The following is a 24,060-nucleotide window of genomic DNA, read 5'->3' as shown; positions in this document are numbered from 1 at the left end:
ACAGGTTGAATTTAGTGTTTAAAAAATGCTAACTCTTCTGAATGAATGGAGCTAAACGCTGCTTCTGCAGCTTTGTGATGACTGATAATTCCTCTATACAGCATTTGTGTGTGTGACATTTAAAGCTCCTGTGAGGAGTTTCTAGCTAGTCATGAAACAGGCAGAAATAAACGGTGATGCTTCTATATGACCTACAGAGAAAAACACGAGCTTCTGCGACATTGGGGATAGTTTCTACATAGTAGTTTGTTTAAGGTGTCAAACCAGACCACTGACAACATGCTAACAAAACAGACCTTTCTCACTGCAAGTAGAAGAAAAACTCACAGTAAAAAGTCAAAAAGGAGATAAAAGGTATTAATTTGTCCACCAAAATCAAGACAAAGAGTGACTTATAAGAGCTTTAAACTACATATGGATAATTTGATTTGTTAAGAAAAAGAAAAAAAAATCAATATATGCAAATATGGTGACATGTTTTTGTGACAATCTACAAGTAAATAAAAAAAGAAACCACCTGCTGGATAAGTGCTGAATTGTTCTCATTGTCAAACGTGATAGGAAATGCCAGGCCAATTTTAGGGTTATAGCATACTATGGTATTTTCTAGTGCTAGCACAGCATTTACCATAAATAGTTTATTTATTTAAAATGTAACCAGGAAAGCCTCTGGGGGTTAAAAATCTTTTACATAAGCGTCCTGGCCAAGATAGCTTCACATCATAGAACACAGTTATAGACAAACAACAACAAAAGCAGTTCAACATAACCAGAGTGAAAAACTGTTTAGCTCTCACCAAACAGCTAAGCATAGCATTCAGCCACTTCCTCTCTAGCGTCCCTCTAGAGCATTAGCTAAAATGTTGCTTATTGGTAAAATAGGGAGCTACTGTAATTGTAATTGCTGGCAAAGAATTGGCTGAATGCTAACATAACCAACTGATAAACTTTTTGATAAAAAAAACTCAAACTCCTAGCTTAGCATAATGACTGGCTGTGCCTGACTGCTAACATTAGCAGCTAATGGCACAAACAGGCTAAGTAAGAGAGCCCGTATTGGTTGGGATTTGTTCTTTAAAATGAGGATGGCTTAAATATTAAGCTAACAGTAATGTTAGTTTGGATGTGACCAAAAGCTAACACATGCAACTGTCGTATTAAGGGGAAGAAAAGCTAAATGCTAACAAACCAGTTAGATAATGCTACTTTTAGCAAGGATGTGGCTGAACATTGACATTCACAGCTTATATTAGCAATGCTCAGAAAAGCAAAAATAAACAAAAACCTTTTGTTTTATACAAGAGCGTCCTGGCCAAGATATCTGCGCATCATAGTACACAGTTATAGACAAACAACACAAAACAACAACAAAAGCAGATCAACATACCCAGTGAAACATCAGAAAAATCAGCCAACAAAGGATTTACAGCCTGATGCATCATCTTCCAACATTTTGAGTCTACTTTAAAAACATAAAAATAGCCCTGCTCTCTCAAGCCCAGTGTTTCCTGCAACAGGTTTCACGTTGCAGGAGCTGCATAACGAAAACTCATTTTTCCCATTGCAAGACAAACTTTAGGAACAGACAGCAAAAATAGGTCTTGTGAATGAGAGACAGAGCAAAGACTTTAAGTTCCAACATTTTTCATCTGGATATGATCACATAAATACGAGGGGAGCAAATTAGGAATAGCTTTATAAATGAGAACAGGCCGATTATTTTGTCTTCAAATAGACAACACAGGCCAACAAACTCGAGAATACAAGTCACAATGATGAGTTAGAGGCTTCAGCTAGCTGTAATTAACCTCAATGCTCCATATAAGTCACATCATGCAACAGATACCGTGTTCTTATGTGTTGACGTCCACTGCATTCAGCAATGTGCTGTTTTTATGCAGTTGTGTAGCCTCCCTTGTACCATCTCCTATAGAACTGTCCCCTATTAAGGAGTCTCTTCAATAAAAAAAATGGCAATCCAGAAGATCTATGTACTCAATAGTATATAAAAGTTTTCCTGAAAATCATGATTATGACTTAATAAGAGAGAAACATTGAAAGTGGCACTGCTAGACTTCTTCTTTATGCATCATTCCTCTAGGCAAAAAACTGTTACAGAGTAAAAAACCTCTCTCTGTGTTTTATACCAGTATGATGGTTGCCTCCGAGCAGAGAACGTGTCAATTTTTAGATGATAAATAAAGTGTTAAAGTATTTATAAATAATCAACTCCAGCTCAGCTTTCTGTGCGCCGTTTTACAGAAACATGTTTCCTTTAAGAGTTCAATTTGTAAACTCCTTTGGAACATATGTGTTGTCACATTTAGTGTTTCACAGTTACACTGAGCAGCTCAGCTTGACAGAGACATGTGGGAAGATAGCTCATAATGTAACTCAAATCTGATTAGAGCAGTGATCTAATCAGGCATGAATTCATCTGTGAAGACAAGCAGGCAAGAGAAAATCACCGCGGAGAATTCTGTATAATTATCAAAAATCTCACAGCGGTACATTAAAATTCTAATTACGACATATTATCTTAATTGCTAAGGAGATGCAAATCAAAACAAGGTTAACGCTGCTCCCTTAACATGCAGGAGAACATGTGGTGGGAAACTCTTCAGTATTCACTGAATCAGCTTGACTTGTTCGACATGAGAGGCTGTCATTTTGTAATGCTTCCGCCTCTTAGGGGCGATAATCCTAGCTGAGAGCACAAGCAGCAGCGGCGCAGTCGTGCAACAATAAGACTGAACAAACATCTAATTGCTGTGCATTCATTTCCTTTTATTGAATCAAACAAAGCTGGTGACAGCTCCGCACAAGGCAACTAATGCTGCTGTCCAGAGAAAAGCGTACACCTCAACGCATCAGGAACTGAGGAGAACAGCTAAGTGACAATTTCCCTCTAAAAGCTGAGCAGTTATAATCCTTATCAAACAAAACAAATCAAGGTTAGGATTGCTGAGAAATTCTGCGAGAAAAACACCACATCTAATGTGAAAACTAGAAAGAAAAAAAAAGTTGTCAAGAAACTGCAACTCCCTGGGTAGACAACAAATTGCTTGCTATAAATTGTGTCTGACAGGTGCACACTGTAACTCTGCAGACATAAGACAGCCGGATGACAGCAGGCACAAGGGGTAATAGTGAAAGGAGAAGAACATGCCATTGAACATGGATTTATGAGCAGGTCCAGACTGGAGTGATCCATCAGCGGTGTCACGTATCATACAGGGTTATGTTTAGGACAAGTTCGGATGAGCTTGTGGGTATTTCAGGGAGTGGATACTTAAAAACACAGATTTTGAAGCAATTTTCTGCTTTTTTAGACATGGAGAAATCTGTTGCTGCAGAAAAGCCCACTACTCTTTTATTATTTGGGTAATTACGCTTTGATGGAGAGCCTCAATTTTCCTCTTTCACTCTAGCTTCAGAGATAAAATACTATTATGCTCCAGGTCGAAGATCCTTTACATGAAAGAAATTTAAAAATATTTTATCATTTTACTACTCCATCTAAATTTCTATTCAATGGCTAAAAAAACAGTTTAGCTCTCACCAAACAGCTAAGCATAGCATTCAGCCACTTCCTACTCTTGTACAGCATTAGCTAAGATGGTGCTTATTGCTAAAATAGGAATTTAATGTAATTGCTAGCAAAGAATTAGCTGAATGCTAACATAAACAAATGATAAACTTTTTGATCACAAAAACTCAAACTCGTAGCTTAGCATCATGAGTTGGTTGTGCCCGACTGCTAACATTAGCAGCTAATGGTACAAACAGGCTAAGTAAGAGAGTTTGAATAAGTTTGTTTTTGTTCTTCAAAACAAGGATGGCTTTAATATCAAGCTAACAGTAATGTTAGTTTGAATGTGACCAAAAGCTAGGGATGGGTACTGATTTTATAGATACTGACCGAATCCTGTCAAAAGTACTGGGTACCGATTCATGTAAAATCAAAAGGTAGCATCTTTAGGTGCTAAATGCATCCTTGTGACTGTAGGGGAGTAGAAGAGTAGGTGATTTTCCACGCTGGACATGAACACAGCATTTAAAAGTTATATATTGGAGAATAAATATGTTAAATTAAAAAGAATTTAAATTTTATTTGTAAACAAATTGATATATTTCACCACATAAACACACAAAAGTACAGAAAAATAAGTATCGGTGAGTACCAATACCGATTGCAAGGTACCGGGAATCAGTATTGTATCGTTTCAAATGTGAAAGATACCCATCCCTACCAAAAGCTAGCACATGCAACAGTGGTATTAAGGGGGAAAAAGCTAAATGCTAACAAACCAGTTGAATAATGCTACTTTAAGCAAGGATGTGGCGGAATATTGACATTCCCAGCTAATATTAGCAATGTACTTCAACACTGTTGTATATAAGAAAAGGGCTAAATTCCTCGCAAACAACAACATTAGTTTGCATGTGTATGAATGCAGCTGGTTAGAAAAAGAAAAGCTGTCAAAAACATCAGTGTTTACAAAACTGTACAATATAAGGGCTGTTAGCCCCAAACAGCAACAATAGCCAACACACTCCCACAAAGAAAGGGCTTTAATTTTTTGCCAAAGGTATCTAAGAAGTGGCTAACAGTAGAAGCTAAAATCCAATTCACTAGCACAACAAAATCTAACTTGTCTCATATCACACTAAGAAATGCTTACATTTTTGTTAACTTTAATGTTGGCTAGAATGTAGCAACAAGTTAGCATAGGTAGCCTAGCAATGAGATGGCTGAGTACTCAAAGAACAGTTTGGCTATGTTATAAATAAAAATGATATGAGGCTTTAAGTTAAAGCTAACTGTGCTGTTAGCTAGGCAAAGCTAACTGTGCTTTTAGCTAGGATGTAGGCCTATGTGAGTTATAACACTGGCAGTAAATAGTAGCATCACTGAAGGTGAAAGATAAAAAACTTTTAAAAATACTTAGGGATTTGACAGAAGCTTTAATTTTTCCCTCTATTTTTCCATGATGTAGCCAATTGCTAACATAAGGCGACTAGAAAAGTTAGCTAGGGGGCGGTGGTAAGCAAATTTTACAGTTTAATAGTAGATGAAATTGATGGCAGTTGCCAGTTTGAAACATATCAGTAAAAACTTTTTATAGTAATCAATTCCTTTCCCTTACGATGATGTCACAGGAAAATGTCTGCCTTGTGAACAAGAGGTTCATTTAACAGGCTAATAACAGTATGTGGCAGCTTTAAACTAATTACAAACCTCACAATCCAGACAGAAAATAACAAACTCGACCTTCCCGGTGTTTTTACTTCAAGATATTGGAGTTGCTCTACCAATTGGCGCGGGGATCATGGTTACCCACATGCTGTAAATTGAGTTTGCCTTTCTCACTTTCTCCTACAAACACACACACAGAGTGCAAACAGTCTCCCTTTCCTTGCTGGACAGAAATAAATGGAGACCCCAGGAGTTCCCTTTGGCCCTGGCCCTAGCGGTCTATAACAGAGCCGACAGCTCCGATCACTCCTGAGAAAGCAAAAGCTGCTCGGGGATCGCTTTACAATTCTCAGGGGTTCAAATAACCTGATCTTGAACTGATCCGGCACGCTGATCCTTCGGTATTGGGTTAGGAACGTGTGAAGGGGCCTGTTGAATGAGCTCTCTGGATATCAACATCCTCACTTCGTGTTGCTCCAGCCCCGGCAGATTGTTTGACTTGATTAGTCTCTGCCCGAGTGTTAGACTAGCCTTCCAGACACTGGTATCAATGTGTCAGAGGGAAAAGTGCTCTCCCAAGTCTCAAGGTGGAGCCCATTACCCTGAGTGAGAGCACTGTAAGTTAATAGGATTTGCTCCCGATCAAGAGACTGAGCTATTTCCTGAGGCTGTTACAGACTGAAGCACAAAAATAAATGTTCCTTTATTCAACACTATTAAGCATGACCCCCTCCCTCCTTCCAAAAAACTCCAACACCACCACCAACCACTCTGACCCCACCTCCCAGTGTTTGAATATCTGTTTTTACTGCAGGAGGTTGTGCTCTCCCTCACTTGTTCCCCTGTGTTTTTTTTTCTTCTCTGGAGCAGCCAGTAAAAGTAAAAGGTTGGCACTTTTTGTCTAAAGGAGCCATTTGTTCAGGTGAAAATGAAACTTGCATGGTAAGCAGAGCCAGGCCTGCGGTTGGACAGGGGGGGGGCAGAGGGGATTCCAGATTAATCATATGGACTATACACGGTGAGGATATTCATTGAGGAGTAATTGCCAAGGGGCTTTATGTAATGTATTCTCCCCATGAGGTAAAACCTTGTAGCAGAGAGAAAAGGATAATAGAGTAAGAGGATCCTATAAAAATGTTTGCTGCTCCAACCTTTAACTCCGAGCTTAACCCCGACCTCAGATAGTAATTACAGAGTTAATTGCCAACTGATCTAAAGAGGAGGCTCCATCCAGCTTTACTGCAGATGTCAATTGGGTTTAAGAGGCTTCGTTCTGAGGTGCAACAGATCACAGATTGTCTTGCATAATTTAAAGAAAGGACAATTAGCAGAAGAAGGTCAAGAAGTGTTTGGTGTTAGAGTTTTTGGTGTTTAAGTTTAGAGCAGCTGGAGCTGCCGAGTAATTTAATATTGTCATCACGACTTAAGAAGACTCACGTTAGAACTACAGCGCCATGGTGCAGCTTCTCTCTTATACAGAGTCATTAAGATGGTTAGTTCCTGGACATGAAACGAAAATGAGTGGAGAACAACTCCAATCGTCTGAACAATGCGACACCATCACTTTTATTCATTCATTCATTCATTTTCTATACCGCTTATCCTGTGTAGGGTCGCGGGTGGCTGGAGCCTATCCCAGCAAACATTGGGCGAGAGGCAGGGTACACCCTGGACTGGCCGCCAGTCAATCGCAGGGCTGACACATAGACAGACAACCATGCACGCACACACGCACACCTAGGGACAATTTGGTGTGACCAATTAACCTGGTAAGCATGTTTTTGGACTGTGGGAGGAAGCCGGAGTACCCGGAGAGAACCCACGCATGCACGGGGAGAACATGCAAACTCCACCATCACTTTTATTTGAGGCCAAAATTATAAGCCAGTTAAAAAAATCATGAACTTACTCATACTTATAGTCTTGATTTATTGGTCATATGTTGTGTCTAGCTGTAGCACAGCCACTCACCACAAGCTAGGGCTGTAGTGTCAATACATGGCTACTGCTATAATGATCTACTACCCATATGTAAACAAGCACAGATGAAGAATAACATTGCATGGCACAGTACAGTTTGGTAATTTAATCTGGAAAATGGAGATGGAGCATGTAAACACTCCACCTTAACTTTGGATAACTAGTGCAGGTTGGTGGTGCCAGCCTAGCCAGCATTAGCTGTAAACAAACTCAAAAACAACACTATGCTTAAAGATGCTTTGAGGAAGATCTGCTTTAATGTGACTGCCTTGCCATCTTCTGGCCTTGAGTCTCACGCACACGGTTGTAAAGATGTTACTTTTAACCAGGCATGTGTTTGTTTTGGAAAAATTTTCGAATTTTCTTGAAGACAATTTTTTACTGCTTACAAAGTGACAAGGTAAAGTATTTATCAGAACAGTTATGCAGCACTGTTGTTTGAAATGTGACAACAAGCAAACGTAAGTAAGTAAGTATTGTATGTCAGTAGCCAACTTTATGTAGCACTACTAGCAGCCCGGTGCTACGATGTGTCCGTAGGCTAAAGTAAGCTAACGTAGCTGCCCATATTTGGCGCGACTGAAAGCCTGGTGCTGTGAGACATGTCCGTAATGTGTAACTTTAGTAAATCCTAGTTATGTCCTACCATCTACCAATCAGAGCTAACGTAACCTCACTCTTCATTTTATTGATAGACTCTCAAGTTTGAACAGACCACTGCAGAATAACTGCTGACTGTGGGTTGGAATCAACATTAGCACAAACAGATTAGCCTTTTTAGCCTTTAGCTCATGTTTCAGCAGAGAAAAACACAGGTCCTTCTTCTCACTATTGAACTTCATCACCCGGCGTGGTGTTGTCATCGAGACTTGGAGATGTTGCAAATGCAGCATAGCTCAACCCAATCGGGAAGCTAAGAAGTAGCATTTTGAAATAACCTTTATTAGCAATGATAACCTCATTTTAAAGAATTTTTGGGTGGTAACTTAATTAAAATGTAACTTTTAGTAGTTCAAAACAATAAATTAGTATGGACTCAAAATGTAGCATAGCTTGGGTATACTGACTTAATTCAAAGCTCCAGTGAAGCACAGTAAATATGTGTTGATTCTGGTGCCTCTTGTGGTCAAACGGCTGATCTTTTCCTTTGTATTTAAATGAATTATTCGTTATTTTTTCTGCTTTCTTTTAAAAGTCAAATGCTTCATGCATTAAATATTGAAACAAAGGCTGTAGCTATCCCCCTGCAACAGTTTCCGGCATCATTTATAGCTACACAGAACTCATCAATCTTTTCCTTGATGATCTTGTTTGTTTTTTAAGGTCATAAATTGGCACCAGTTTTGATTTCAGTCTCTTTCATAACCAGCTAAAACCTTTTCACAGGATCTTTAAAATTAGATTCTAAATATTTGTATTTTAAATATCAAGAATCTCAATTTACTTACATGTAGAAGCAAAACACAACACAACAAGTTGAATAGGACTTTAACTCGTATTCTTTACATGTTGAATAGATCTGTCATGTTGTGTTATTTTGTTAAAGAAAAGTTTTAGTATATTGTTGCTAATCTGTAACACAACCTGTGCACCTCAGGTTTGCATGAAAACACTCAACCCAAGTTTTGACGACTTTGGATGGAAAATACAGCAAAGCACATTAGTCATTATAATGATAATCCTCTGTGAATGAAAGCAGAAACAGACAGATTTCCTCTGGATTTGTTTAAAACCTTAAGAGAGAATAGAGCTGGAGTGTTTCAGCACAGATCTGAGCGCGGCTCACTCAGGAAACCTGAATGTCTTCACTGAGTCAAAATAGTTAAGTTGAGCCTGTGCTGCCATAAACCCGGTGGGAGAGCTTGGAATAATCTAGGCGATGTTAATGATGCAATTTATATGTGAGGGGACCGGTGTTTGGCAGGCTCTTTCCGTCTGAGCGGGCTGCACAACCCAGCGAGCTCCCAGCACCCCCTGCTAGATGGAGGGGGTGGAGTAGGAGGAGGATGTCAGAGCCCATGTGAAAAGAGGGAGCGAGCGAAGCACTGATAAGAGCCATTACTATTAGTGTCTGTCTGTCACCTGCTGTGCGTCATCCAGCCTTCTCCCTCTCCACATGCGCCCCCATCCCCGTCGCTCCATCCCCATCCCTTTTCCTCAGGCACATCACTTCAAATTTGCACTCACCTACACATTTTCCATCCTGTCACAGATATACTCGGCTGGCTCGAAAAACTGAGCCCGGGCGCACTCTGAAAACTACCGTGAGCTTTGTTTCAAAACAGTTTGAATTAGTGAAGGTGCAGACAGCTGCTAGCGTTTACTGGATAAACAAAATAGCTGTAGATGAATTACTGGATTGGCTCAAGGGGATGTTATATTCTACACATCCAGTTTCTCAGTTTTTCCAAGCAAACACAAAGCCTAATTTGGTATTTCATTTATTACTTGGCACAATACGACAGCTCCTTAAACTTATGAACTCAGGAGAAATGAACAGTAATTGCAGGCTGTTCTTTATTTTCTTAAAACCTTTTTAACCAAAATATTTAAAGCTGTTTTTCTCAGTTGCTATGCAACACTTCAACCGCAAGAGTGGGAGCATGCTGAGAATGTGCCAAATAAATGCTTCTGCCACAGACATTCTGCGGGGAAATATGAGAGAGGGGCATCGTTCAGTTATAATCACAGGGAAATGTGGAGCAGTTGTGTAAAAGGCACAATCATCCTTTTATTCAGATGTTACTTGACCTGTGCGACACATGATTCCAGCTAAAAGTTCATTTTAATGAAGCATTATTTACAGTCAGAGAGGCACTCAGACCAGAAGGTATATTTTTCATTGTCTGTGCACCAAAACATACAAAAGCCTGCTTTCAACTGCAGAACATGGCAGGAGAACTGTGCAGAATATCATCTGTAATTTGACATGAAAACGCTGCCAGATACGAAGACTACTGTCTGTTTCACAGGTCCTTTCAGATTTCACTCAGAGCTCGCCTGGAGCCCGGGCAACTGTACAACAGCCAGGCAAAAAGCAAGCAAGCCCATAGTTGTGCCTTTCTTCCTGAGCCTGGAACCAAGGACTTAAAGCAAGGACACGTTATGCAAGATATCACATTCAATTCTGCTGCCAGCCTCTGAGGCCAGATGATACACATTGAGTGCGTCTGTCTCTCGAGCCCTCAATGTTAATCAACACTCTTTCCAATGCATACTTATGAGTTACAATCTACTCCCCACGTCTTCCCTTTGGCAGCCGAAATTAAGTCGCAAATTTGACGGCAAATTAACTTCAACTGGGACGGTAATGTGTCACCTATACAGCAATCTGTGCCATTTCTTCGCCGGGGCGACGCAAACCCTGTGCATCTGAGGGGAAAATTAAATCAAACAAATTATTTGTCGTGTGAAAGTCAAATTCGAGGAAACAGAAGAAAGAAGGCGCCACGCGGCGGGGCCATCAGCTGTTAACATCCCTCTGATGACAAAGCCTTGCATAATCGCTCAGTCAACCTTTATCACTGTGATCACAGAGCCGGAGATTTAATGCACGCTGGTATTAGCTGTGACATACAGTCACAATACAGTGGAGGTGGGAGGAACACATGCTCAGACAGTGTGTGTACGTACGTGTGGGTGTAGAGGGGAGGTGGCTGTGGCACCAACAGAGATCTCCCCACTTCATCATTGAGTAAATGGCACCACAGACGTGAGCCTCGACTTCACAGCTGCCTCATGGCGGGTGACATTGAAGCCCACGCATGAACACATCGCTCATCAAAGCGAATGAGGCGTTCTTTGCTTCCTCTGCATGTGACGAGGAAAAACAATGGCAAGCACCCCCTCAAGTGCGCATTTGCACACCTGGAATGTCTGGATGGGAGAGGAAAGAGGGGGAGAGGGAGAAAAATCCATTTGGTCGCATGGATCCCTCACAAGAAGCTTAACAGACTGTGACCCTCCACTGCTTGGTAATGGGAAGGAAACGGCAAGACCCCAATGCCATAAAACGGCTCAGGGCGGGTGCTAACAGTGGTTCTGCAATTAACCTGTCTTAAAACAAACAAGAGGCTTTCGCTTTAACAACAGGGACATACTTGGGAGGGTTGATTTCTGCAGCGTGGAAGTCAAAGGCCCACCAGGGTTAGGGTTTTAATCGGTCATTAGCGTGCTCATTTCGGCACAGCTGCGCCGACATTTTGCAACTTGATGTGATCAGAAACAAACAAAAAAGCCAAAGCTCCTCCACAGCGACAGAATGAACCACCAATGAAAGTCTGAAAAGCCCTCAGAGCCTCTACACAGACAAAGAATATTTGTCTTAACACTACTCATTAAGTGTGAAAAGCATGTAAGTGAAAACAGAGCGCAACAGTAAAATTGCACATCCTCCTTTAAGTTCAGGCGCATAGTTTCAGCACAAAAGCTCCACTCTTTCTCCTTAACTGTCCTCTTTTTCTCTAAGTGGAACCAGACGTAGGCATTTCTTCATTTAGCCCATTCAAATGGAGGAGAGTTGCTGTTCTTTATTTATTTAACAAAACGAGCTGTAAAAGCCAAACATTAGGTCATGGAATATTTTCAAACCCCGAGAAATAAGTCAGTGCCTTCAATGAGACATCAAACCCACTTTAAGTACCCCCTCCTTCACAAAATATGAGCTGGTGAGGATCTTTTTTCTTTTTCTTTCAGAGTCAAGTAGTGCTGTGGGACTTTTTCTGCTTTTTAAATACAACTCTCAACAGTGTGGCGCACATGCGTTTCCAATTAAGAGCTCATGCAAGCCTGGGCCCCATTCACCCCGTGCACAGATGACCACGTCTGAGGAAATGTTAAACAGGCATCATAACCATAACAGAGCCGGCAGATTTTTCATAAGCCTTTACTTTCTAAACAATAATTACGCTGAATTGATGACACGGACTGCTAACGTCGCATGAAATCTAAATACAGAAAACGCAGAACGAGCTCCATCAGAGCGTTTTTCTGACGCGTTCGCAGCTCGAGCACTTAACCGATGCAATTTGTCCCCCCTTTGGCGAGCGGGTACAACGCCTCCTTATAGAGCAAAGAAATAAAACATGTCAATGGTGTTGATTTGTGAGGATCATAATGAGAATGCACGGTTTACACGAAGCACTCGGAGTTGGATCTACTTCCCTGGAAGCAGCAATAACTCCCTATGAGCCTGTCTCTGCTCAGACTTCAATCTCGGGGCCCTAAGGAGCTGTTGGAGGACTTTGATGTTCTGTCTAAATGAATTGACTGTGCTTCTTGATACAGCCCTCCAGTCAACTGGCTCTCCCCTACTGATTCTGTCACCTGTGATAAACACCATGCACGCTCACTAGCCGGGACTAAAATTCTTGATCACATGCTCAGAAAGGCCACGATTTTTTTTTCTTTCCTCTCCCTCCTTTCAACTTTATAAATGACTGAAAAAAATATGGTTGTTGTTTCCCGCCGTGCCCTATCTGAGCAGGGAGCCCTTTGATGTGCGAGGCTGTATGTGAGCAAGCAACGCTGAGGCTGCTTTTTGTTACCTTACAGACCTGCTACATCCAGTAGGTGAGCCTTTATGTCGGATGGCCCTTCAGGGCATGATGTTTGTTAGAGCCTGGGCAAAGGCAACAACCTCCAACTCACTTCTATCAGTGGAGTTTTTTTTCTTCCTCTTCTTCTTCTTCTTCTTTAGGAATCAGAGCCAGACAGCTCCACGTACATGCTTGAAATTTAGCAACTTGATCCAGACAAGATGTAAGGCTTATTGAGGAGCGCTGGTGCACGGCTAAGGAAGTAAAAATGTGTTAAAACATCGAGTTTGTGACTCAGTTTGTTACAATGAAGGCTGAATTTGGAGAGGTGGTGACAGGAGCCACAGACAGTGTTAACTAATGGAGGACTAGCAAACACTGCTATGGCTGGCTTCAATCAAAGACTGAGGCAGAGACAGTGGTTAAAGGGAAACAATACTTATCCATCTAAGCTTCTGTGGAGTCAATTCTCATTTGACTAAATCCAATTACCATTGATTCTGCATCTCTGTAAAGCTGAGGTTTAGGTCTTCCTTGATAGTGCAGAAATCGTAACTGGGATGAAGCAGCAGTATTTAACCTATTACAGCCTCCGATGAAGCGGTCTGGTCTGCAGGAAAGTACGGGTTCTACTGGCGAAAGGCATTGATCCTCCCACACCCTGGGTCTTCCCAGCGTGCACAGCGATTCCTGAGCAAAGCCTCTGAACACCCCTCTCCCTCTCCCTCTCCTCCTGAGCAAACCTGCCCTGGATCGAGCATCTCATTTAGTCACTGGACCCTTTGATGTGGATTCAGTGCTGCAGTGCATATCATTCGTGTTTGAAGGTTCAGTTTCCACAATACAGCAGGGTTTGAAGTTTCACATATTGCAAGTGCTACAATGTGATAATCTGGGAGCCGCTTATGCATTATACATTTTTCATAAAAGAACACCATCACCTGAAAGTGAAATGTGGAAAAAGTCAGCGCTTCAAGGTATATATTGACAGAAACTGTTTCTGAGACTTCTGGGTGTGGGACGAAAACACTCTTGTTATCTTGAGCGCTTCAGAATCGGCTCTACATCTTACCTTGGAAGAGGGTAAATATCCAAATAAACAGAGTAGAATAACATTTGACTGGGGCCTGCCATGCCATTATGAGACAGAATTATTTAGCTGACTGAATGTTTCTCACAGAGAACAGAGGCGCCGACGGCTAGCAGCAAACATCTCCTTTAACATCTCTTTTTTTTTTTCAAAGGAGATGATGCACAGCTGTCGGTGCTGCCTTCACCGGCGTCTTATAGAAAACTTCAAAAGCCTTGTCAAGGTCTTTGTGTGAACTGTGGAGCTTATAATTCTATGATTCATCCCCCCTGGTTTTAGTAAGAAAGCCATTAAACTGCATTCTTTCCACGGCCAGCAGGGGGAGACTCATTACAGGTGTATCATATCATATTCCACCATGGTGTATTGTACTTAATTACATCATACTTCATCATACATTTAATGATAATGTATCTTGTTGTATATTAAATTGTTATATTGTATAACTCCAAATGGTAAGGTGTATTGGGGCAGATAGAATTGTATCTTGTGGTGTACTACAGGATTGTATTGTATCTAATTAATATTGCATTATATCACTTTCACACCTTATCATATCACGTCATGTCCTATCATATGGTATAATATCTTATGGTAGTGTATGACGAAGTACTGCATAATATCAAAGCTTATAATACCTCAACATTTCGCATCATGTCCAATTATACTGCATTATATAAAACAAATCATATCATGTTGTATAATATCATATAGTAGTGTAGGGTGTGGTAGTGTATAATGTTATCTCATTGCATATAATATAATATCCTATCATATCTCATCATACTGTATTATAACTAACATATTGTATCATAGCATAAATAAAAACAAGTCATATCCAATCATATCAAATTGTTTTTGCTTAAGCTATTATGTATCCTGTCATATAATTATTATCCTGCATATCATATCAAGTTGTATCATATTACATTATATCCTAACATATCATATCCAAGCGGCAACCTCTGGTCTAAGAATATGAGACAATGGTGAAGCGCTAAAATCTGCTGTTTTTCCGGTGTCCACTTGAGGCTGGCTCCGGAAGTACCGCAAGTCACATACACACCAAGCCAAAAAGAGACGTTTGCAAGGCAGAAATTAACATATTTACAGCACTGTACAGGAGGTGAATTTTTTTTCTAATTCGGCCGTTCAGTGGACATTAAGATCCCAAGCTCGCCCAATCAGAGGCACAGCTCAGGGTCATGTAACCGACAGGCGCCCTATGGCTGTACGCAAAACCCTTGCCACTACCAATATGGCTGCTATTGCCAATATGCTTCATTTTCCGTTTCAGAAACAGACAGGTGATGTCAGGGACACTACGTCCATGTTTATACCATCTATGGTTGTATCATATGATAATAAAGATCATATTGTATCATATACCGTATCATATCTAATTAAAATGTACCATATATCTATCATATCATACTTCACTGTACTGCACTGTATCATCTACCATTGGTTATATCATATTACATTTATCAAATCGCATCACATCATATCATATCATACAATCTTATATCATATCATATCATATCATATCATATCATATCATATCATTTCATATCATATCATATCATTTCATTTCGTATCATCTCATCTCATATTATCTCATTTTATCTCATATCATCTCATCTTACATCATATCACATCATATCATATCATACAATCTCCTATAATACCATATCATCTCATATAATCTCATCTCATATAATCTCATCTCATATATCATATCATATCATATCATATCATATCCAGTTATACTGTATTATATCCAAATATATTGTACTGTATCTTATTTGTTTAATTCTATTGCACACATTGACCATGAAACAAATAATTTAAAAATGCATAATGATTATGAAAAAAACAAAAATAAAAACAAAGAAACAAACTGTAATTTATGAGCTTGTAAAGGTTTGTTGAGTGGCCCTACTAGAGACAACTGATGGTATCATATCTTATCTCACCATACTCTCTCGTATTTTCTTATGTTATTATAATTTACCTTATCCCATCACATTGTATTGTATGGTAAAATATCGTATTCAAATGTATCCTATAGTATATCATCTCATATAGAGATCAGATCAGATTGGCCAATACCATGTAGTGTTGTATGGTGTGGTATCATATTATATTGAACAAATTTATCTAGTACCTTGTTTTGTTGTACGTTTCACATCATTTTTTAATGTATGTTAAGATATGGTCCGTTATCAATTTAGAACTTGGGGTTTTAAAAAGTGCATTAAAAACCTGATAGGGCATATTATGGTAATACATCCACAGTAAGTATGTCTAAAATGAGGCAAACCAAATAAAAGTGAGTCCTTTACCACACAGAAATACAAAAAGAAGAATTGCTAATTACAGTTTTCAAGTTTTTAATTAGCAAAGTGGGAAAGTGGGCCAACAATATCTTTAAATCCAACAGGATAAAGCACACAAGACCAAAAAGAAGGGGAGCTGACGCTGGAATAATAAAAATCAAGTTGGCAGTTAATGTCTGTAAGTGACTGAGGCTTCTGCAAACACTTCTGATCTTTATAATTAAAGAGTGTTTGTGTGGAGGTGCACAGCCCCTCATCTCTTTTTAAAGGATCCTTACTGTCTTAAAAGCACAGAGAAGCTAGCAGCCCCAGGGCCTGCCTGCTTTCTTTTCCATCTCTCTGTATCTTTCTTGTGCTAAATACACACAAACAAGCATTAAAACACACACAGACACATGTGCACAAATACGTCTTCCTCACACTGCACTGACACGAACAAACAAAAACCCACATACAAGAAAGAGTCGACGCTTTCACAAACATCAGCCTCTCAATTAGCTTCTGCACTCATTTCTCCTTGGAAGAGAATTATTTTTCAGCTGGATGCTTTTTCTTTGTTTATTGTGAGCAGACCAAAGCCTTATCAGCAGCTAATCACTGCATGTCAAATTCACAGACTTACTGCAGTCGCTTAAAAAAAACGAGAGAAAAAAAAGATGCAGTGAATAATCTTCTCAAGTTCAGATTGCCGTTTTAGATTTGGACAATCACCAATTTCTTTTAGATGCTGAAATCTGTCTGACAGCCAGGGAGAAGATCAGCATTTGTTTGATATAATTTGTTGTGACATGTTAATTGCATCTACTTGTAATTCTCTCTAATTGATGTTTGATATGTCTCAGGAAATTAGGCCAACTAGATAACACTGCAAATATTATGAAGCTCCCCGCCTTTCTATTTCCATGGCAGGTCTGATGAATTCACAACACCTAAAAGTGTAATGTGTCAACATGCTGTGCAGCTATGCTCTGTATTCCCAGAGCTGCCAGGCTGACAAATCTAAGGTTACAGGCATACCGCTGTATATTCAAAACACATCCAGGCACACAGCACAAGGCCAGGGAGGACTAACCTGAGCAATTTTCACTGAGTTCTGGGTTGAACCGCCAGCATGGTACTCAACTTTGTTCCTCTTGACAATTTCTTCAAACCTGAAATACAGAAAGAGAAAAACACACCACATAAAAATACATTTCAATTAGACCAGACTTGCTAATGCAGGCTAAACACTAGATACAAGCACCAATTAAACAGGCAGGCAACAGGTTTCTTAAAATTTGACACATTACAAAATGTGTGGGAGGACGGAGACAAAATCATTAGCACTACAAATCATTTTCAAACAAATTCCATTAGAAGAGCTTGGATGGGAACAGTTAAATGGTGCTGTTATCCAGCAATATCAATTTGAAAAGAAAAAAAAAACAAAAACATTCCACATTTCATGAGCTCATAATTTTCAAGGCCCTGAGTCATAATTTCATCCTGGATAACCAAGTAGAATAAAATGCTAATGTTAGCATTATAAGATAAATATGAAAAAATAACAAAACTCTTTATGGTTCACTTTTATGACCTGTAAAGTTAACATTCCAACTTCATAAATGTAGCATATGTTAGCATTTCAGCATGCTACAGGCCAAACTAAAATGAAAGAATGATGCATACATAAATAACTAATGTTCATTAGCAACTTGCTAACTTGCGCAATACACATAATTTTGTGCATATTAACCCTTAAAAGTATGAGTATCAATATGCTTTACTGTCTGCTTAAGATGCTAACATTAGCAATATACGTTATCCGTTAACACTTAAGGCATAACATTAAATTTGATTGTTAAGCTAGCTGATCTCATACTTTTAGCTCTATCTGCAATCAATTCATTATTTTAGATAACCATTTATCTATTTATCTTCATAGACTGTGTCAATCATTCATCTGTTCATGTATCACTTTTTGATAAATTCACAAAAATGAAGTGAAATAATTAGCTAACTATTCAATTAATCTATTTATAACTATGAGCAAATTATTTCAACAGCTCTTCCAGTATATTGGCTAATTAAGCTATCATTTGAAACTAAATCTAGCATTTTGGCTATTTAACCAATGTTTCTCTGACTTTCTGCTAATTCAGCCATTCATCCTTACTTTAGCTTTCTAAAGCTAAAATTCATTTATAACTTTTAGCTTGAAACTGCCACTGTTCATCTAGCATTTAGCTCACTTTTTCACTAACTGACTTTATGTTAGCTATTGAAACAGACAAATTATTAATTCTGCAACTAATAATAATTGGTAGGACTTATACAGCTCTTTTCTAAACACTGAGATGCTTGGCATGATATGTGTATTACAAACTATTTCAATAGTCTTTGAAGTATGATGTGTAGCAAATTTAAGCCTTTTTTTTTACTCATCGTAATCCTTTTTCCAAACCCACACCTAAACCATCACCAATCATCACCAATCCTTTTATTGATTTTCTAAGCGTGGATAAGCAGAAGAGGGAGTCAAGTTTGGGGGTCTCAGGATCCCATCTCTGCTCTTTGCAGACGATGTGGTCCAATTGGCCTTATCGAACACTGACCCCCAGCTTGCACTGTGCCGGTTTGCAGCCAAGTGTGTAACAGCCTGGATGAAGATCAGCACCTCTAATTCTGAGGCCCTGGTTCTCGGCCAGAAAAGGGTTGACTGTCCACTCCAGGTCGGGAAAGGTTCTTTGCCCAAAGCGGAGGAGTTTAAGTATCTCAGGGTCTTGTTTATGAGTGAGGGACAACATCAGTAGTGATACGGACGCTACTAGTCCGTTGTGGTAAAGAGAGTTGAGCCAGAAAGCAAAGCTCTCAATTTACAGGTCAATCTATGTTCCAACCCTCACCTGTGGCCACAAGCTGTGGGTAGTGACTGAAAGGACAGGATCGCGGATACAAGCCGCTGAAATGATCTTTCTCTGTAGGGTGTCTAGGCTCTGCCTTAGAGATAGGACTCAGGGCCAAGACATCCAGGAGGGGCTCGGAGTAGAGATATTAGTAGATTAGAGTAGAGTAGATTATATCTCTTGTCTGGCCTGGGAACGCCTCAGTATCCCCCCAGAGGAGCTGGTGGAAGTGACCAAGGATAGAGGTCACTAGTCTTCACTGATGACATTGCTGACCCCGCAACCTGGACCCCAAAAAGTGGAGAAAGATGGATGGCTGGAGACTCAAACGTACGTCTTTACATGCCAGTCAACCAATGTCCTGCATGCTAATCAGGGAAAATTGTCATCTTAAAGAGTTAGAGCTCATCCTCCTTCAATTTATTTTTCCAAACAATTATTTCTAATCTTGTTGAGGAACTTAACGCCATGTTGAAATTTTCTGAGTGAACTCATCGAGTGTTTTTTGTGTGTGTATTTTAGTGTTTGCTGGAAAGATGTTGGCTGCACTCTGTGATAAATGAAGTTTTAAGTGGCATACATTCCTGATCCATCCTTCAGCTCTGCTTTTCTGGCTGCATGCTGTTTATATGAACTGTTCACAAAGAGAAGAAAAGAAGGAAAAAGAGCAAGTGAACGCCGGATTATTTGTGCTTTTATATGGGATACTTGACCAGTTAGAGCTGTAAAGAGGCAGTTGGGGTCAAAAAGTCGGCTCGATAAAAGCAAAATAGGAACGTTGTCCGGTTACCCAAAGAGTTCTGAGGCAATGTGAGCAAAGAAAAGGATTTCTAAGGAACATAAACTGCATGAAAGAAACTAGTGACCTTCATTTTCTCAAAGATAGGTATGTTGTATCCTATAGGGGATGTTTTAAAGCAATAACAAAATCAAGTTTCAAACATACTTGTGTAGAAAACCCCACAGCCAGATGAGTTGCTTAGTGAGAGGCTGCAGCTGATTGAATGTTTGATGTATAAACCATACAGCAAAGTGTAGAATCGGCTGTAAAAAACTCAACACAATGAGTAAAGAAAACAGACATGACATTAGGGAACGGGGAGTAAACAACTGCTGCGTTTTTCAAACATAAACCTCAGGAAAACACCCTTGGGTGCAGAGTAGTTTACTACTGAAAGCAGTTCTGTCATTTTTGCATTTTTCCCATCATACTGCCATTTCAAACATCAATAGCTTTAATGCTTAGGCGTAACATGATGCAAAGCTGGGCTACGCTGCCAGATAGAGTCTTTATCTGGGGAGCTGAGAACATGAATAATGTGTATTCTCCACATCGTTCATACAAACAGCCTCCCAGGGGAGTGGCTATATAAACGTGTCCACCCTGCTAAGGAAATTGACCTAGCTGCAGTCAAGTTGATACGCCGCATTAAGAAGGCCTTGGCTCTTTCTTTCAAACGTAAATTGAAGACTGCCCATTTGTAAGCGTATTTACATCAGGGAAAGAAATCCAATGACATGGTAAATAGTTCAAGGTGCATCATACCATTCCCACTGGTGTTACGTGTAATTCCACCTTAAATTGACTGTAAGACGGGGTCCCTGAGAGAATGCCTGAGTGTATTCAGAGGGGATGGTTCCAGTTATGAGAGGGCTCTGCGTCACAGCGTCGCTGCATTCCTTGTTGGGGATTGAAAAATGTTCCAGGAGAGGTCAAAGGTTGCTAACTTTGCTTGAGCAAACTTGGATGTTTCAAAGTTGAAAGTTGAACCCCCGTAATATGTCACATCTATTGCATAAATTCACCCCAAGACTGGAGTAATATGTATGCAAAGTGCATCCTGGCTTACCAACATGTGTCAGCCAGAGGTGTTCAATACTTCAGCACAACCTGGTTTAACCAGGCATGGCCGATTTTTGAGCGAGTGTGAAAGTAACCTTTACTGCTTCAAAGAAAGTCTGCATATCATGTCTCAAGGCGAGGGGTCTACCCAGGGCAGAATGTTCCTAATAAAGAAAAAAACTTTCCATGCAAGTGGAAAATATGCTAACCGGGGAAAAAAAAATCCTTCCTGAGACACCTGTTATGACTCCTTGACAAAGGAAGAATTTGAGCACTGTGGGTGTTTATAACATGAAGGCAGCAGAGGGACTCCAGAACCTATTTCAAATAGACACACAGCTTCAGAGGATTTCAGCCTTTTTTTCTTCCTAGAAGTATTTGCTCCACCTTTCAGGGCAGACAGCATGGGGCCCTGCTCTTGGATGCCTCGAAAATCCCATCCGAAAAGGAGCAGCTGCCTCGAGACCTTTACACCCTCAAACATCATGTGATCCCATAGTAGTGACACCGTAAACGGCCCCCTTGGCCATTTAGGAAGAGAAAATCCCATTCCATCTACTGCGGTCTGAGCTCACACGGTGATGGGAGGGAGCAGAGAAAAAGAAATTGTTTTGAACAAAATGTCCTCAGCCAGTAACCCCGGCTTTTAAAAACCTGCCGGTGTTGTTCAACGGTACAGCAATTCCAACTATGCCATGCATTCCACAGACGTATAGACAGCCTGCGTTATATAACACCCACTGCCCCTGACACTCTGCTTAAATACCACTCTGACTACAGGCAGGGTGCTATTTTTCAATTTCATACCTTCCAATTTAAGACTAATTGGTGCTGTTATTTTACAGCTTATATCAAATTAGTGGAATTAGGCCACTGAATGGAATATCTGTGTTCAGGGGATATTGAGAGTCCTCAACAAAATGAATACCTCCTCATCTTCCGAGCTTAACACGTTCAAATTGTGTGAGGGCAGATCACACAAGTCGGGAACATGGTGTTGTTTACATTCCTGAGAATGGAGCCCCCCCGCCGTTGTTTCCCATCAAGGGAAATGTGAGAGCCTCCAAAGCACGATGAGTGTTCTCTGCCCCAAGTGACTCATGAGTCCCCCTACCCACCCAAAAAACCTCCAAGTAGATTATTTACATGAGGCAATAATTCAAGATTTGCTCCTCTTAAGTCTCTTACATGGAGGGCAAGGCGAGCCCATTTACCCAATCCCTCTTCATTCGCCTTTGATGTTAGCCTATCTCGATAAGACCGGATGAGTGCCCTAAAATCCCCGTCGAGTGATTTCACAGGAAGAACAAGTCTCTGTTAATCAATGGCTAGATTGGATCTGGATCCTCGGGAGTGGTCGGCGTGAAAGTCCTCCCGAGTGTTTGAGTGCACACCGGGGTAATTCATTGCTAATGATCGCCTCGGCACCAGCTCTCCTCAGTTCGTCCTTATTTAATTGCCTCGTTCACGTTTAAACAGCTTACAAATCACGAGGACAGGCAGGGAAACATGATCAAACAGCGCCTATCGCTAATCACGGGAGGGCACGGCGAAGGGAGCGAGGGGACTGGGGGTCCTCTTTGCGCCTCTCCTTTGGGGATTAGGAAGGAGGAGGCTTCTACGGGAACAGTAAATTATCTCTTCTTCAGCTGGAGCAGGCAGGTACGTTTAAACAGGCAGATCCATCTCTCTCCGGCTTTGACAGGAGCAGCTAAAAAGGCTTTAGTGATCCCAGCTTCATGCAGGCATCTGGAGTGGAGACAGGTTCCAGCATTGATTAGATTCCCCAATCAGCGTGTGCATCCTACAAGCAGCCTTCCTTGGTAGTCTGGAGGCAGTACAAGGCCTGATGCACAGTAATTGTTTCCATAGGTCAGGCGGAGGAAAAATAGCTCGGGGATGTGATGAAAGCGAGATGGAAAAGGGTGAGGAATATTGTTGTTTTTTCCCCCCAATTAAATTGTTTGTCAAACCCTTCACAAAGGGTTACGCAGTTTATCTGTTTAAAATCAATACGCCCGTCTCAGTGTGAAAGCTTGTCCCGACACAAGACAGGCCCATTAATTATTCTGTTCTGTGCGCTATCGCCGGGGCTGCTCAAGGTTGAGTCTTATCTTTTCTTATTTCAAATCAATAATTATCTCCTACCGTTGCTCCCTCCCTTCAGAAATAGATGTGCTTTTCATTCAACGCCGGAGTCTTTCTCTCTACTCCTCTCTCCGTGCAGCAACTGGTGAAGAACGGCGAATGAATAGGACATTCTTATCAGAGGAACATTAGGGCAGAGGATGGGAATAGATGGCAAAGAATGAGGCAAATAAAAGTAGCGAACACAAATGAGGCATGATTCAAACAAGCCGGCGAGGCCTTGTCGGCGTCCTCTGACATCGGTGAACACAGCTCGTCGAGGGATGAATGTTGATTCGCACAAAAGGGAACGATATCGCTGTCATAGTACAGGTGTCTTAATCCCTTAGACATACCGCCTCCAAGAGTCACCTATTGGTGTAGACCAAGGGTCTCCAACCTGTGGCTCTGGCGCCTCATGTGGCTCCTTGTAGCTTCTAAAAAATTTTATCGAAATAAAGAATTTTTATTTTTCTTCCAGGGGGGATTCATGATTAGAGACACTGACAGCAAATAATATCTTGGGCTTACATTTTTTTTAACTAAATATGCATCACCTCCTTTACCTTCTCCTGTTTAATTCACTGCCAATGTGCCAGCTTTACATACATCCTTGATATATGGCAAGAAATTAGCTAACATCAAAAATTGATGCCAAATCCAACTATTTTTATTTTTTCAAAAATGATGAATTTTTTGCAAATTTATTGGTAATAAAAAAATTAAAAATCACATGTACAATTTAAAATAATAATAATAATAAATTAAGATATGTATCAGATTTTATTCACTTTTTAGTCTTTATTGTGAAGATAAAGTAGATTTTGTGGCTCCTGAATGATTTTAATCCAGGTGAGCTGAGGCAAATTAGCTCCAATGAAAGTAAAGGCTGCAGACTCCTGCTGTGGAAGAAGCTACAACTCATAAGCTCTCCCTTTTTTTTTGCATTTTAGACTGGATGCGCAATTAATGACTGCACAATTACATAGTCATAATGGGTGAGTAATTGCATTAGAATCCGGAGACAACAAACGTGCATCCCTCTAATAATCCAGCAGC

The 24,060-nt window shown here is 40.4% G+C and overlaps 1 protein-coding gene across 2 annotated transcripts in view; it reads right to left on the bottom strand.

Moving 5' to 3' along the window:
* Nucleotides 1-24,060, bottom strand: part of adkb (adenosine kinase b) — a 173,325-nt gene that overhangs the window by 132,515 nt on the left and 16,750 nt on the right. For both annotated transcript variants that reach the window (XM_074662948.1, XM_074662949.1), the window contains exon 4: nucleotides 17,219-17,297. In XM_074662948.1, the coding sequence (XP_074519049.1) occupies nucleotides 17,219-17,297 (79 nt within the window). The remainder of the gene's footprint in view (nucleotides 1-17,218; nucleotides 17,298-24,060) is intronic.

The sequence above is a fragment of the Halichoeres trimaculatus genome, unplaced genomic scaffold (genome assembly GCF_033239565.1).
Source record: "Halichoeres trimaculatus isolate MK-OKI-2021-1 unplaced genomic scaffold, fHalTri1.1 fHalTri1_scaffold_23, whole genome shotgun sequence".
In the NCBI taxonomy this organism is placed as follows: Eukaryota; Metazoa; Chordata; class Actinopteri; order Labriformes; family Labridae; genus Halichoeres; species Halichoeres trimaculatus.
Note: the sequence above shows the minus strand (reverse complement) of the source record. Positions and strands in the feature narration are given on the sequence as shown.